Source organism: Pleurodeles waltl, chromosome 6 (assembly GCF_031143425.1).
Source record: "Pleurodeles waltl isolate 20211129_DDA chromosome 6, aPleWal1.hap1.20221129, whole genome shotgun sequence".
Lineage (NCBI taxonomy): Eukaryota > Metazoa > Chordata > Amphibia > Caudata > Salamandridae > Pleurodeles > Pleurodeles waltl.
This window is the reverse complement of record NC_090445.1, coordinates 1,205,058,043-1,205,074,926: the sequence shown is the minus strand read 5'-3', so window position 1 is coordinate 1,205,074,926 and position 16,884 is coordinate 1,205,058,043. Positions and strand designations below refer to the sequence as shown.

General features: G+C 45.5%; 1 protein-coding gene across 1 annotated transcript in view; it reads left to right on the top strand.

The window, feature by feature from the left end:
• VPS26A (VPS26 retromer complex component A) overlaps window positions 1–16,884 on the top strand; it is a 361,055-nt gene that overhangs the window by 23,198 nt on the left and 320,973 nt on the right. The window contains exon 2 of the mRNA XM_069240511.1: window positions 2,645–2,794. Within this exon, the coding sequence (XP_069096612.1) occupies window positions 2,645–2,794 (150 nt within the window). The remainder of the gene's footprint in view (window positions 1–2,644; window positions 2,795–16,884) is intronic.

Sequence of the window (16,884 nt, the reverse complement as noted above, 5' to 3'; positions counted from 1 at the left end):
CATTAAATATTGTCTTTGGTGGTAAAGGGACAGTGGCACAGTGACCCAAAATGATGGATTGGGATGTGGCTGGATCAATTGCCAGTGGCTGAAATTAATTCAAGCATTCCATCGATCACCTTGTTGTTTTTGCATTTGCTGCCCTAAGTGTGCCAGGTGTGCCCAGACGAGGGTCTTGGGTTCACTGAGCCATTGGAACTAAGCTATACCTGGGTGAAGAGCCCTAACTAGAATAAAACTGGTGCTTGGTTGCTTGTGTTCCGGTTCAGGAAGGACTTGGCCTGGTAGTTCGGGCTGGACTCTTCCCAGGAAGAGCAGGATCAAGACTCATTTGCATATTGCTGGGTCCAAACTGGGGTGGCATGGTGGGTGAAAAGATGATGGATTAGGATGCAGCCTAATGCGATTGCCAGTGGCTGAGATTAATTCAGGCGTTCCATCCATCACTATGGTGTTTTAGCATTTTCCAATAAACTGTAGGCAGCTTTGACATTGTTCTGCTTACTGCAGTTGACTAGGTATGTCACAATGAGACAGTAATAAGAAAATACTGTTTTATTTTTTTATTTAAGGGCTGAGGGCTTCCGTGTGTTTTCTGTTTTAGGTAACCCCAGAACATTGTGCTGTATTTCAGTAGAGGGCTTCTAATGACTCTGCCCTGTTCCCTATGACTAATTATTGCAATCTGAGATATTGCACAAGTATTGGGTAATCCGCTTAGACCTTTAAAATGTAGGTGTGCAAGGTCATTGACCTGTACATGAAAACAGAAAAACTAATATATGAAAGTGAGGGTTGCTGATGATATTTGTGAAATTGTGGGATCAATGGAGGGACCACCATGACCTTGATACCATTGCTTTGAAGTTCCCACAAACGCTTTAAATTGATTGTACTTTGAAACGATAGGGATGCCTCGAAGGGGCTTTGCTGTTGGTTTTTTAAACAGGTGGTAGAATGTTTATATGATACCATATCCATGATGATTTTCATTCACATGTATAATCTGATCAGAGCTAGCAAAAATATTGTAGTGCTTGAATGCATTTCTGTTGCAAAAGTTTTATTATGTTAAAAAAAAAAAAAAAAAGTGTATGTGTGTGTGTGTGTGTGTGTGTGTGTGTGTGTGTGTATATATATATATATATATATATATATATATATATATATATATATACCACCTGAGAAATGTAAATGCTGCAGGATGAAACAAAAAACAGCAGGGAAGAATATAAAAAAGTATTGGATGGAATGCTTCAATTAACCTTAGCCACTGCTAATTACTCGGTGCTGCATCCCAATCCATCATTATTTTGCACACCATTCCACCTCCAGTCACCTTTTTATGTTTTTGATGTAAAGCCTTAGGTGGCCAGGGCCTAGCCAGACGTATCATGTGCTCACCATGCCACTGGAACCAAGCTACACCAGACTGGCGAGCCCGTAATCTGGAGAAAGCTGGTGTTTGGTTGCTAGCGTTACTGTTAAGAGAGGGCCTGGCAGTTCAGGCTGGACTGTTCCTATTGGAGAAAGGTCGAGACTGATTTGCATTTGGCTGGGTACAAACTGAGATGACATGTGGGCAAAAGAACAATTGGTTGGAATGCTACCTGAATGGTTGTAAGCATTGCACCTATCGCCACCATTGTGTTTGATGGGAAAAACTGGCAGTGGAAGCACTCCCAGTTCCTTTCTTCCACTCAGCAATACACCTTTTCATGCAGATTTGCTACCCAAAGGTGCTCAATTTCTGCAGTTAGTTGTAGGTGGAAGTCACTATCTAGTTATGACCTAGAGCAAAAGAGAGAGGCAGGAAATTCAGGAAGGGGGCGAAAGACAGTGATAGGAAACCGTGACAAAGAAAGAAAGTATGGATGAAAAAAAACCTATGAGTGGGATAAAGATAGGGACAGGAAGTGCAGCTCGGTGGGGAAAAAAGTTGGAAATAGATTCAAGACTAAACAGCCTTGAAATTCAACAACCCCAGCCTTTAGCAGTGGACATCTGGCAAAAACATTGGCCAGGGGGCTGGGGGTAATCAATTATCAACTACTATCTGAAGCCCTAAACATCAGAGAGAAGCCAGATGAAAAAGATCGATCTTAATACTGGCCAAAGAGAGATTGCAACATCAGTGCAAGGACAAGAAGCCCCAATATTCACATACCAGTAGTTACTTCCATGAAAGAAAGAAATCTGATTGACTATATAATCCAGATGTTCCAATTCTGCATGCTATTATTCCAGTGGTTTTAAAAATGGAATTCTGACAGGCTTTAGCAGAACAACCCAAGTAAAAACACCTCGTCATACTTCAACTACACTTGCCCCTCTTCTCTACAGGGCTTTTTTTTAACAAAGTGGCTTAGTAGTATCTTGTTTAAAAAAGTATATGTTTTGACACCTTGCCTCTAGCAATCCGTAATTCTATGAAAGTTTTCGTAAGGAAGAATTGTACATAGCCCTTGCATGTTTGAGGACTGGACAAAGCTAATTTGTCTTTACAATATAAGCAAACAAATCCTAGCCCAGAGGAGGGGTAGGAGTGTGAGCTATTTACTGTACCTGCACCAATCATATTTCTGTTTCCTCGTTGGTGATTTTATAGCACGGGTTGGTAAGCCTGTTTTCTGTTTTTCTTTAGAGTTTTCTCGGAGGCTTCTTTGGTCCCATTTGTGAGATCGAAGTAGCTCTCAATGATGCAGAAACGAGGAAAATGGCAGAAATTAAAACCGAAGAAGGCAAAGTAGAAAAACATTTTTTGTTTTATGATGGTGAATCTGTTACAGGGAAGGTAAGAATGAAACTGTTTTTTTTTTTTTTAGGTAACTTTAATTTGTTTTTTAAGTGTTAATTTTATGTTATTTAAAATATCCATTTAACCTTCAACCATTTTGTTAAGTCTGACTTGAAAAAGCTAGAGACAAAAATAATTAGATCAACATTGAAAACAATCTTCAAGTCTTGAACAAAATTATATAAATGTATGTGTCCATTTCTGCACAACCCACTGTAATTGAAGTCTGGGAGATGTTTTCTTTTTTTTTTTTTTTTAAATGCCCAATAATATATACGACCTCATTTGGAGGAGAACCTACCAAGAGTACAGCTGGGAAGACAAGCAGATAAGGAGTTTGGGCATGGAGAATTTATAGCTGAGAGGGAAGAGTACACAAGAACCAAACTAAAAACAAGTATTGACAACGCCAGTAATACCTGCGGCTTTGGTGTGTTTCATCATAATAGGGGTGTGTTGGACATGCCCCAAGATGGCGGACAGGTGAGACAGACTTGTGTCTCTCTCCGCCTTCTCCCGCGATCTCTGCTGATTATTGGCTCCCCTGGGGACAGTTGGAGAGTGTCCCCCAGCCCCGATGTGAAGGAGAGGAGCAGGAGCCAGAGAGAGGCGTGCAGGACGGCCGCGGGTGCCCGTTGCCGGATTAGAGTGACCACCTGGCATTGATGCAAATTCTGGACAGGACTGTAAAAAATTCAGGACAAAGGGTCAAAATTCAGGACAAAGGGTCAAAATTCAGGACACAAATTCAAGAACAAATGTCAGTTTTACAGTCACACGCAAGGGATGCCATGCCTCACTATGTTGTCAGTGAATTTATTTACTTTTTAACATAGCACTATTTATTCACTGTGGTCTTTTTGTGATTGCCTCCTGGTATGCTACATTCAGGTGTCACATTCCGTCCTTGTTCAGTAGTAAATTAATGCCCTTCAGTACTGCGGCAAGGCCATCACCCCTACCCAAATCTACCCAATCTTTCTTGAGGAGAAAGTAACAGCTAATATTTTATAATGTTTCTGAATGTTTTAAAACCCCTGGCAAACAGTTTGGGAAACATTAAGGTAATTAACCCTATGTAAGTTTAAACACATTGAACAAAAACATCTAGCTTACCCCAACCACCCATGGACTTTCATTCTAAAAGAAAATATAAAAAAGCAGGGCAGATGGTGTGGCCAACAGTCTCACACCTAATGTCAGGATGTGAGGAAGCCACAACTTGTCTGTAGACTAGAGTGTATGCCTGGGACTCTACATTTATCTCACAAGTCTACTGTGCAGTCTGAAACTGCACCACTCTGCATTACTGCACTCTCTGCCACTCAATTGTATGCCTCTCCACTCCATTGCACTCTATGCTACACTACCCCATGCCACTCTATGCCACTGCACTCTGTGCCAATACACTCTAAACAACTGCACTGTACGCCACTGCCCTCTACTCTGCACGACTGTACTCTACGCCACTGCTCTCTGTGCCACCCTGCTCCACTCTACATCACTGCACTGATTCTACGCTGCAACATTGCACTCTCCGCCACTGTACTGTACACCAATCTACTCTGTACTAATGCACTCCATGCCACTGCACTCTGTGCTACTCTTCTCTGCTTCACTCCACTCTACGCTACTGTACTCTACAGCACTATACTCTACTCTGCACTGCACCACTCTACACAACGCCACTGCACTCTCTGCCACATGAGTCTACTCTGCACTCTCTGCCACTGCACCACTCTACACTACTGCTTTCTCTGCCACTCCATTGTATGCCACTCTACTCCACTGCACTCTATGCCACTCTACTCTGTCCCACGCCACTCCATGCCACTGCACTCTAAACCACTGCACTCTACGTCAATGCACTCTAAAAAACTGCACTGTACTCTGCAACACTTGGCTCTACGCCACTGCTCCTATGCCGCTCTACTCCACTCCACACCACTATGCCATTAACTTTTAGCCATGAACAGCAGCCACTCTGATGTATAATATGGCTAAAACACACTGACAAAGCCAATAACTCTTGCGCAGACGAGACCTATTGGCTTTGCCAGTGTTTGTTAGTACTATGAGGTACCGAGGCCCCTGGAAGAACTGTGAATGTGTAAGCCTGTATTTTAAACATGCATTTGATGCTTCATCCGGGATAGTAAGCGCTATATAAATACAATTACATCATAATATAGGCTGCTACAAAATGCGCAAATACATTTCGGTTAAATATTAAAAAGTGCTTCTCAAATACAGATTTGAATAGTATACACTTTATACCTGTACTAACTTTTTTTTAGAACACTCCATTAAAACCACACACTCCACAGCTCACCTTGGAACACCCTTAAGGTACCTCTCTAAAAGAAAAAATCTTTGCCATTAGAAAGCTTTAAGTGACTCCTTTGTTTAAAGTCAACTGCAGGTTTTCAAGCCCTTTTACATTTGCAGATTTACCAGTTTGCACATTTGCATTTCTTTAGGGGAGAAACCCTGGCAAGAAGGCCTTTTCTTATCTGTCTGCCCCTCCCTCCGAGCACAGTAGAATCCCAGCCTTTCAATCCAGCTGGGGAACTAATCTACCCGTAATTTCGCCCTGCCTTCGGTGTCCTTTTAGTGAAAGGCTAAAATAACGGACAAATGCCGTCCGTTAAGGCTTTCATCACGGACAACGGACGGCAGGGCGAAATTACGGACAGTCCGTGAAATTTACGGACGAGTGGTCACCCTATGCCGGATGGAGGAGAGCCCATTGGCCTGCGATCGCGCCGCTCCTAAGATGGCGGCGCCCACTGGAGCTCGGAAGTAAGCTGGTAGCCGCGGTCAGGGATGGCCTAGGGGCCCTGGGCCCTGGGAGCTGGTGTCTAGGCCCCCACGGAGCGAGCGAGAGAGGGAGCCCGCCTGGAGTGTGCAAGTCAAGGAGAGCAGAGGAGCTTGGCGACAGCCCGAGGGTATACTGTGGGCCCTCCCGGGTATTGGAGCACACTGAGGCACACAGGTGCAGCGGCTTGTGGACGGGGGCGTGCTAACCGGCGCCCCCCCAACCTTAAAGCTGGACAAGCCGGTGTAGAGGACACCACAGGGACTCAAGACAGGGTGGTGGGTCTACAGGTGAGGAGGGGCGCCGGGTTGCTGGGGCCACCCCGACCTACTGACCACGAAGCCTCACAGGCTCTGAACAGTCGAGGACTCGCAGAGACCACAGAGAACAGGCCTGACTGAAGCAACCCTCTAGTGACTTAGAGGTGGCCTACGCCTTGGCGGCGGACCCCCGGGGTGTGGGAGGAGTTTGGTTGGGGGGTGAAGGCCAGGTGGCGAAGAGACGAGGGAGGCCCCACACAGGGTGGGAGAGGTATCCACAAAGCTGACTACAGAGGAGAGCTGCCAGAGACGGGAGGGTCAGTCTCTGGGTCCCGGGGCCTTGTCTGTCCCATAGAACACCCTACACAGGAGATCTACCGGTGCCCGGGAGCGGCTGGGTTACTGGCCTGGGTCTCACCAGAGCCCGAGAACGGCAGCGAGGGAGAGGGAAACACAACACCAGACCAGCGGTGAGTCTCCACCGAGGGTCCTGCGTGAGCGCAGTTAGGAGACGGTTAGAGTGAGGGGGTCCGAGGACACCCGACCGAGGAAGAGGGTTGCGATGACCTCTGCACACCCCATAAAAGACAGATAAGTGAAGACATGCTGGTTAAGACCATGAAGGGTAACTCTGAGGGAGACACCCCCACACCAGCATGGCGAGAGGGCGTCTATGATGGAGAAGGTGCAATCACATGGTCCTTCCTCGAAGGGCTATTCCTATCTTTGAAAGAAGACTTACATGTGGTAAAGCGCGACCTGTCATGGGACCTGAAGGAGGTGAGGCACAAGCTAGAGGCAGTTGGAGAGAGAGAGTGAGTGGCCACCCTGGAGGAGCATGAGCACAACCGCGACGAGGAGATAGAACAACTCCAGCAAGAAGTTATCCGCCTACAAGAGCAACAAATCATGCTCCAAGCACACACGGAGGACCTGGAGAACAGCTCGAGGCAGAATAACATCCACATCTGGGGAGCTAGAGGAATGGTATCCGGGGCATCCTACTCCCGGACTACGGACCATCTTTCTGGACTATGCCGGAGGAACTGGCTCACCCCTGCCAGGGTTGTTAAGAATGTGTTGTTGTTGGAGTTGTTTCCTCCTGAGGAAGGTGCCACGAAGCTCACACGTAGGCATGCAAAGCTCAATAGTCGGAGAGTGGTCCCCAAACGCATTAGCTACATCAGGAGAGGGGGTATGGGTGGAGGCCTACTGGTCCGTGACTCCACACCTGCACAACCCCAAACATCTTTAAAGTTGTAACACTCAACGTTAAGGGTCTGAACAACCCAACTAAGTGCTGGGCCATCCTTTCCAACCTGGAAAGCACCAGGGCAGACTTGTGTCTCTTACAGGAGACCAATCTACATCCTGCAGATCATCATAGGTTGCAATTGCGGGCCTTCCCATTACAGCACTTTTCCTCACAAGAGAACAAGGTGGTGAGAGTGGCACTTAGTTTTGCGATCCCTCCGTGGGAAGGCGGCAGACAAAATCACAGAAATACTGTGTCGTCTATTAGCCTTCAGGATACACCTAGGGGACTTCCAGGTTGTCGTGGCATGTATTTACGTGCCCAGTGAGAAGCAGGAGGGGTTAATACGTTGCGCGCTGACCGAGGTCATGACTACGCAGGACAGACAGGTACTCGTAGGGGGCAAAGTTAATATTGTCAGAGGTAGGCCTCTAGGTATGGGAGGGGCAGGGGAGGAGGCAGGAGCTATGTCTCCCAGGGGACTACAGAAACTGGAGGAGCTAGGCTTAATAGGCCTGTGGATGAGTAGGCACCCCATAACCAGGGACTACACCTTCTACTCTCATGCACATAAAACCTAAGCCCGCATCAACTTCTTCCCGGATACTAGATACGTCCAACAGGCTCTGAAGGCGTTAGACACAGAGCCATGTACCCTGTCTGATAATGCAGCCGACTCTCTTACATTGAACGTTCCTACCCAACCGAAGGTCCTTGACCTTGGTGGCTCAGGACCCCTCTCTTGTCGAGGCCTGGGGTAGTGGCCCAGATACAGAAGGCCGCCTCCAGCTTCTTGGATATTAATGACACCGCAGACAAGCTGATTATGAGAAACGCGGAAGGCAGTCAAAAGGGGCGATTTCATTGCGATTTCAGCAGCAGACAAAAAGACCCGATGAGAGGAGAGGGCCCAGTTATAGCTGGAGGTGACGGAACTCCAGAGGATACACAAAAGAACTGGGGCCTGAGGGTGTAGAGACTGCTCAGTGCAGCCAGGGCTCAGCTAGCAAGTCTAGATATTGGTTGGGGGACTTTGCAGCACTTTGGCTGCATCATTCATCTTACGTGGGGGTGGAGAACAAATGCGGATGCCTCTTGGCCAACAGTCTCTGTGCCCAGAGGCAATCTACATTGGTGGAGACGCACATGGGATTGGGCAGAGGCGGCCAGTGACACGCAGATGACAGCGGCATTCCAGGACTTCTACAGGACCTGTACACTCCCCAATGGTCCAATATAGACACCACCCAGCAGTATCTCAATGGCGCCTGCATGACAGTTCTCGGCGGATGACGCATCCCCACTTGACGCATCCCCACTTGAGGCTCCCATTTGAATAGAGGAGGTCCTATCAGCAATAGCTAGGCTGGATGCTTTGAAATCCCCAGGTACAGATGGCTTCCCGGGTCAGTTCTATAAAACCGTCTGCGGTGGACTCTCCCTGATATTGACCCGCCTTTTTAACACCATCTCGGGACCAGACACAATACCTACACACGATACCGACATCCATGTAAGACGCATCCATCGTGGTCATTCCAAAACCTGTGACCCCACTCATTGCAGGTCTTGCAGACCCATTTCCCTTCTCAATGTAGACATTAAATTGCTCATGGGCATCCTGGCCTCCCGCCTGAACCCACTGATGCCCAGCCTGGTGGATCCGGACCAGGCAGGCTTCATTCTACATAGGCAGTACGGGGGACGATCATGGACATAATAGACAAAGCTCAGTGCTCCAGGAGAGAACAAATGAGGCTTAGCATTGATGCGGAAAAGGCATTCGACCGGGTACACTGGCCACATCTACAGGCAACCCTGGAGCACTTTGGGCTGGGGCCCTGGTTCCGAGCCTGGATTACTAGTGTGTGTAGCCATCCGAAGGCCTCAGTTAGTCAACAGGATAACATCTGCCTCATTCCTGGTGGGCTGAGGGACCCGACAGGGGTGTCCACTTTCCCCCCTGATGTTCACTCTCTACATGGAGCTCTTCACGCAGCACCTGAAGGACAATCCAGAGATCTGGGGGGGGGGGGGCATCTTTGTAGGGGAAGAACACGTCATAGCACTTTATGCAGTCAGTGTGGTAGTGGTACTGGACAATCCGCTGAGGGCACTCCTGGCATTTCTGAAGGAGGTGGAGACCTTTGGGAAAGTGGCAGGTTTTAAGATAAACCTCTCAAAATCACAGGCTCTCACGCTCCCAAAGGAAACGGTGGAGTTATTGGCTCAGCAGTACCCGTTTCACTGGCAACCGCACTCCATTCTATATTTAAGCATTCAGATAGGACAGTTGCGGAGTCCTCACATTTGAACTATCAGCTGCTCCTCCGGATTGTCAAACAAGATCTTGCCCGATGGAGATCCCATCCCATCTCATGGCTGGGCAGAATAGCTGCCATAAAAATGTCGGTCTTGCCCAGGGCCTTTCAGGTGCTCCCAGCAGAGTCCCCGCCCGGCTCCCTCCAAGCGCTACAGCACGACATGAGCCACTTCATATGGGCTGGTGGGAAACCCAGAATGGCCAGACACCTTTCTTTTCAACCCCCAGTGAGGGGTGGACTGGGCATCTCAGATCTTTAGCAATACTACAGGGCGGCCCAACTTCGATACCTGATAGAGTGGTCCCGGCCAGAGTCGGAAAGGCGATGGCTGTTTATGGATCGAGCAATTGTGGGGACCACCCTCTGGAAGATCCCCTTTCTTCCGTGTTGCCATAGACCTCGGGGTCTGTACTCCTTCCCCATGACTAGAGCTACAATGAAGGCATCGGACCAGGTGGCCTGCCTAAGGGGGCTTACAACTTTCCCTCCTCTCTGACTCCCATAGTGGGGAACCCGGAATTCATGCCAGGCCTGAGTCGGGGTTCCTTCCGGTCCTGGTCCACCTCAACATGTCGATTCATCAGACACTTGTTCGACGTAGAGGGCATAATGCCCTTTGAAAGTTTAAAGAAGACACATTTATTACCTGAGACCAAGAGAATGCGATATCTCCAGATTCGTTACTGGGTGATGAACCCAACGACGCGTGAGGGAGTTCTCGACCCCTTCTGAAGTTTGAGAGATGGTTACTAACTAAGACAACAGACAAGCACATAATGTGGGACCTGTACGACCTGCTACAGACTGCAGCCCTGCAACTTAGGACCCCGAGCCAGGTGGGATGGGAGACAGAACTGGAGAGACATTTCACACCCACGGATTGGGATGCAATTTGCTATAGGGCCCGGCACACAGCACTGCAGGTACAGAGACTGCAGTGAAAATAGCCATGTTTTGGTACCATACTCTGGCCCAGCTCCATAAGAGCGACAGCTCGCATTCACCTCTGTGCTGGGAAGGATGTGGTGACCCATGCACGTTGACCCGCCTCCTATGGGAATGTCCAAAGCTGGCCCCATACTGGGAGGGTATTTTGGATTAAATAGATTGCCACATGACCACTCAACTTCCGAGATCTCTAGCCTACATCATTCTGGGCCTTCCGAACCCCTTGACATTTCCACTCAAATCACTAAAGAGACGCCACATTAGCCCTAGGTGCTGGCACTGCAGAATATCTTGACACATTGGGGTTCCCTACAAGTCCTAACACAGTTAAGTTGGCTACACCGGCTGTGGCAGAACCTGGGGATGGAAAGGCTCACTCTTACCCTTAAGGCACAGGGCCACTCTCGTAGAGAGCTGTAGCACCCCTTTTTGACCCTACTAGCTAGGGAATTCCGAGAGCTGACCAGCCCTAAATACTTAAGACTCTTACATCTCACAGAGGACGACAGTCCCCAGAGATACGAGAGACCGTAGGATACCATAATAGCACTGCATACACTCTTCATAGTTCAATTGCCATAGAGGCACCTGGGGGGTGGTCAGGGGAGGGGTTTGGGTTTGGAGGGGTATTGGCTGATGCCTGTTTTCTCTCTGTTGTTTCTCTATCTTCTGGAGGGCACAACTCGACCCTTGTTTATTTTGTCTGTTGAGACTCAGTAAAGAAATTTGAACCATAATAGGGGTGTGTTTGTTTTCATCTGCTGTCGTGGAAAGAAAATCCCACAATGCAGCATCATGGTTTACCGTAGTACTGAAGCTGGGAGGTAGGGCACTTTTCCTGAACGGTCTGCAATAGCAAATGTATGCATTTATTTTGAAGGATTGGGAATTGCAAAACACTGCACATTCCTTCTGTCTCCTAAGATTGCTAGCTGTAGATTTATTTGCATCACACCCCACCACCCTCTTTTGTCTTGAGTTTTTGTCTCAACTGGAGACAGCACTTACGTTTGAGAGGTCCGTGGTACAGCGGGCAATTCGGAGCTGTTTCTGTGCTGCACCAAAATAAGTAATTGTGTTTCTCTACCATTATTACCGTGTCAGAAATATTAAGAGTCAGACACGCATTCAGATAAATTTGATTCTGGTTTGAGCTTGTTTTTTCTTTGGAATATTTTATGTTATCAAATTTAGGTTCTACCCCTAAAGAAGAGGGTTATGAAATGGAGTCAAAAGCTGAAGCTTACGTTGTCCGTGGGGAACTTAAAGACTATATGCAGCAAAATATTGCCTAATATGTTTTTGGCAAATGGCCATTTATTTTGTTGCTTCTTTAAGAACGCCTATTGCTGCACATGCAGTTATCTAATGTACAAAAAAGTTGCATAATCAACAGTGTATCATAACAGCAGAGTAAAACAAATGAATACACAAGGATTGGTGAATACCACTGTGAATCTGATGGGCAAGCATGCCCAAACAGCATGCACTTCATAAACAGAGAGCCGTAAATTGGTAATTAACATGCCATCAATTTAGCAAATTAGACACATCAGCAGTACAAGCTGGCTCTTATCGCATTTGCAGTTTAACAACAAAAGGACTACCTGTTTCCCCATCATTCAAACAAATGGAACAATGTAACTATTGATTCTTAATATGCCATGGGCATGATGGACAGCCCATCATAGCAATGGCAAACCATGAAAAACCCATGAAGACTGCTTGCTGAAGGTTGCTGACCCCAAGGCCATGTTTGTCTAGTAATTACTGTTTTCTTTTTTTTTATTAATTAAAAGAATAGATGATGTGATATCTTCCTGGCAGCTAAGGGTTTCTGTAGCTAGCTCTAACTGGTTTTAATTAAAAAAAAAACGGAGAAAAGCATGATGGTTACAATAGAGTACTTGAATTGACTTGATCTTGTGTCAGTCAAAACACTAGTAGAGTCAGAAACAAATGTACGACTATTACAATACGAGCCTTAAAATTTGATCTGTTCACTGAAAATTTATCTTGTGCAGAAATTTACACCACTTGCAACTGGCTGTGCTTGTATTGTTTCAGGATACAGTATGAGCAATATCTGTAGCATATACCCACTTGGAATAATAAAGCTCTGAAGGATGTTGAGACTTTATGATCAAGTACCCAAACACAACCATGTTCAAAAGCTCTAAAAATAGTTAAAGTAACTCTTAAAAACACATGGTTTCCTTTGTTAGGTTTCGGTGTCAAAATAGGCAAATCTTACTGAGTTTATTTTCCTGGGGAGAAGGAGCAGCTATTAGCAGTGTACAATTGTGAAATTGCAAGTTGCTTTGTCTTCCACAAGAAAAGCACATTTAACCACTTTAATTGATTAATTGTAGTTCAGGCAAGGGACAGAAGCCTTAGAAGATTTGTATTTATAGAAACCAAAGGAACTGACACACACTATTGAGGTCATTGGAATTAAGGTGGACATTAAATGTGCAGAGGGATATTTAGAGAGAAGTAGAATACAAGGGGAAAAAACTACAAGTAGCAAAATAACACTGTCTGCGATGTTGACCAAAGCAGACCTTTGTCTCCCCCATCATCAGCAATGCACTGAAAAAACAGAAAAGGCCAACAAAACGAACTTCAAGTAACATAGCATCCCACAATAAGTATAAAGTTAATACACTGAGAATAGAAGACCACTAGGGCATGTTTGAGATCATCAGTCAAGGAACTATTATTTTCATAGCACCTCTAGAAGCAATGGACCAGAAACTCTAACTCGATAAGAGATGCCTGATCTTGGTAATTAAGGAATCCAAGAAACAATGTGCCCGAAAAGAATGAAGGTTGATAGGCAAACTCCAGTCATAATCCCACTGGTCTAGCTTACGGCTATGTCCACACCGTTTAACACCTGTAATAGTCCCTGAGGCAGGTAATATTTCACAGTCCTGAAATCTAAAAATTGGAAAATCTCCAAGAAAAAAGGCACACTCCTTGAGATGACAGTTTGGATCACAGAGGTCCTGATTTGCCACTTAAAATAATCCTGGATCTTGGAGGACTGACCTTAAACAGAAGGACCTTGAGGGGGGATGGGAATGTAAATTAGATGCCAGCCAGACACAACCCTTCCACCTTGTAGTGCTTTCCTCTTATTTAATTTCTAAGCACTAACATAACACAACAGAAATGCACTTGTGAGGTCAAAGAAGACTTTTATTGTTATTTTATTCTTCCCCAACCACAATGTTTATGAATGAATGACGAATTAGTAGCTTTCAAGTCCGCGTTAATCAAACAAAATATATCAGTTTGCAATATACACAGCAGGTTATATTTATAAGATATTGAATGCAAAGCAAAACAAATACTTCACCGTGTAGGAACTATTTACAGCTACATCTTTCTAAGGTCTGCAAGCTGGGGACCCCTGTCAGCCGCGAGAAAGAGTGTCATCTACCCACACGGGATGCTGGCAACTGGCGCCAAGCTCCAGCACGAGGTCCGGCAGATTCGAATCTGACCCTCTGCAGCCTGTTACATTCGTTACAAAGGTGTGCCCCCTCCTCTCAGACCTGGGAAACTGAGCAAGCCTTTTGGAGACTGGCCAGGTCTCCAAGACTACTCCTGTTCCCAAGCTCAAGGGAAGAGAAACGACGCCCATGTACTCTCTCTTATCAGGTCTAGTCTACTGTGAGAGCAAAACATCTTGGTTCTCTGGTGCAAAAACACAGCTTGGAAAAATACAGAACTCCACGTTAAAGGCAATGGGCAGCTAACCTAAATATCAAATGCAATGTCATGTTAAAGGCAATAGGCAGCTAACCTAAATATCAAATGCAATGTCTAGTGTCATGTCAAAGCCAATAGGCATCTAAGCTGAATACAAAATGCAATATATAATATCATGTCAAAGCCCATAGGCAGCTGAGCTGAATACAAAATGCAATGTATAATATCATGTCAAAGCCAAAAGGCAGCGGAGCTGAATACAAAATGCAATGTCTAATATCATGTCAAAGCCAATAGGCAGTTAAGCTGAATATCATGTCAAAGCCAATAGGCAGCGGAGCTGAATATCATGTCAAAGCCAATAGGCAGTTAGGCTGAATACAAAGTGTAATATATGATATCATGTCAAAGCCAATAGGCAGCGGAATATATGATATCATGTCAAAGCCAATAGGCAGAATATCTAATAGCATGTCAAAGTCAATAGGCAGCTAAATTGAATACATCATGTCAAAGTCAATAGGCATGCAATGTCAAAGCCAATAGGCGGCTAGACTGGATACAGCATGTCAAAGCCAATAGGCAGAATACAGAATGTAATGGCTAATGCAATGTCAAAGCCCATAGGCGGCTAAACTGAATACAGAAAGCAATGGCTAATGCCATGTCAAAGCCAATAGGCACAATACAGAATGTAATGACTAATGCAATGTCAAAGCCCATAGGCGGCTAAACTGAATACAGAAAGCAATGGCTAATGCCATGTCAAAGCCAATAGGCGGCTCAACTGAACAAAACATACCATGTGCTACTGGTGAACATTGAGCAACTAATATGCGCAGTGGTGAAACACAAAGTCATTGGTCAAAACAAAACTCCATCAAATAGCAGGACATTCCGCCCTTTGACCAATGAATTTTTGTTTCACATATCTCTTGTGTCAAACCAAAAACAAAAAACATCAGCACAAAAAAAAAAACATTATCAGCAAATCAAATTTCAATGATCAAAGCAATCCCTGTAAAGCAATAGAAGTGAATTAACACATTGATCTCATAACCTTTCACATCAGATACATCTACATAGAAAAGACTGGGCAATTTTTTTTTTCTCTGAATGAGTCTCTAATTCAACAGTGTTAGCAATTTGATGTGGCATGAGTTCTGCTCATGTAAAGGTGCACGGTCCACCTGAAAGGTTTGCTGGAAGATAAGCAAAAGTCAGAGTTCCATACGAGAGGGAAAAAAAAAAAAACACAGCAAACAAGTTGAACTTGAACTGAAGGCGCAGTTTGCGCAAAATGGATCCATGGTGCTAGCACTTTACTCAGCCAGGTTCAGGTTGGGGATTCGGTCCCTTCCCCGACCCCACACGCACACACCGGAAGGGGGACCACACAGCGCACTCAGGGACAGTGGCGAAACGTGGTCGGATCTGCAAAAGAAACAAGTATGACTTTTCTTGCAAATAACATTTTTCATTTAAACTGCACCCTTCCTCTTTCTTTCCCTGTTTTATAATCAGCAGGACGTTTTTGAGGCCCTTTGTTATATTTTCTGCAGGTTCTGGAGGATCACTTGGGGCTTCAGCCCACACATCAGCACTGAGGTTTTTATCTGCTGCGCCACAGCTCCCCTTTTCTTGCACTGTCAGAAGGGCTGGGGCAGACTCCTTCTTTACCAAACCTCCATTCACTGCATTTTTGTCAAGTTGGGCCATTCTGTCTCCAATTTGTATGAATGAATCAGATTCTTTTCTAGGTATCAGCATAATTTCGATTTTTCCTTGGTAATTTGCAGCAATCACTCTCCCTAAAACCTGATCAATTTGCCATTTCTGTTCTGGTAACTTTCCTCTCCCCAACTGCTCTGTGACTGCTTGCATGACAGATTGCTTTTGTGCGTGCTGCACAGTTTTTATCAAATCTAGGGGAATGTGCATCTCTCTCATCTCTGCCCACCTGTAAGTGGCCTTTTCACATTTCTGGGGCACCCACATAGCCATCCCCACTAAGGCAGAATTCTGGGTGAACACTTCTCTCTCTGCATTTTTCTCATTAACATCAGCAAGGTAATTGAACCAGTTAGGTACAAGCCATGTGGCTAAAACATTATCAAAGAACCAAAAATCAGCATAAAAATGACACATCTCATGTAGCTCTTGCTTTAAAATCTGACACACATTATACAACTCCATTCCTTCTCCTGTGCCAGAAAACAACATTTCAGTCAATGAATCATTAGTAAAACAAACATGCTTTTTATCTTCAGTAGACACGAATTCAAATGGTGCACACAATTTCATTGATAATTCTTTTATCTGTGGTACTCTAGCCCTGTCTTGCAAGTACCAGATCCATTGTATGATTCTAGCTAGGGGCAGTATTTTCTTCCCTTGTTCTTGAATTACATGTACATAAGTATTTCCTTCTTGCACTGCGCAGAAACCTAAAGTCTGCATTATTTCATTTGCCAAATCACAAGCGCGCAGCTGCATATTATTTTTCACAGTGACCATGTACAAAAGTGTTAGGATTTCTCTCAAATGAGGGCTATTCTTTTTCCAAAAATCAAACAAGCTAATGAAACTCGGGGTGTCTTGCTCTAAAATCCTTCGTTTTACTTGTGCATTTTGCAACGGTAACTCGTCGTCCGTGTTATCAATTAAGGAATGCACTTTGGCTGCCAAAAACCCTGGCTCACACGGAAACTCAGTGCAGCTCGGAGCTGTCTTAACCCCCTCATTACTGGAATGGGACAAGA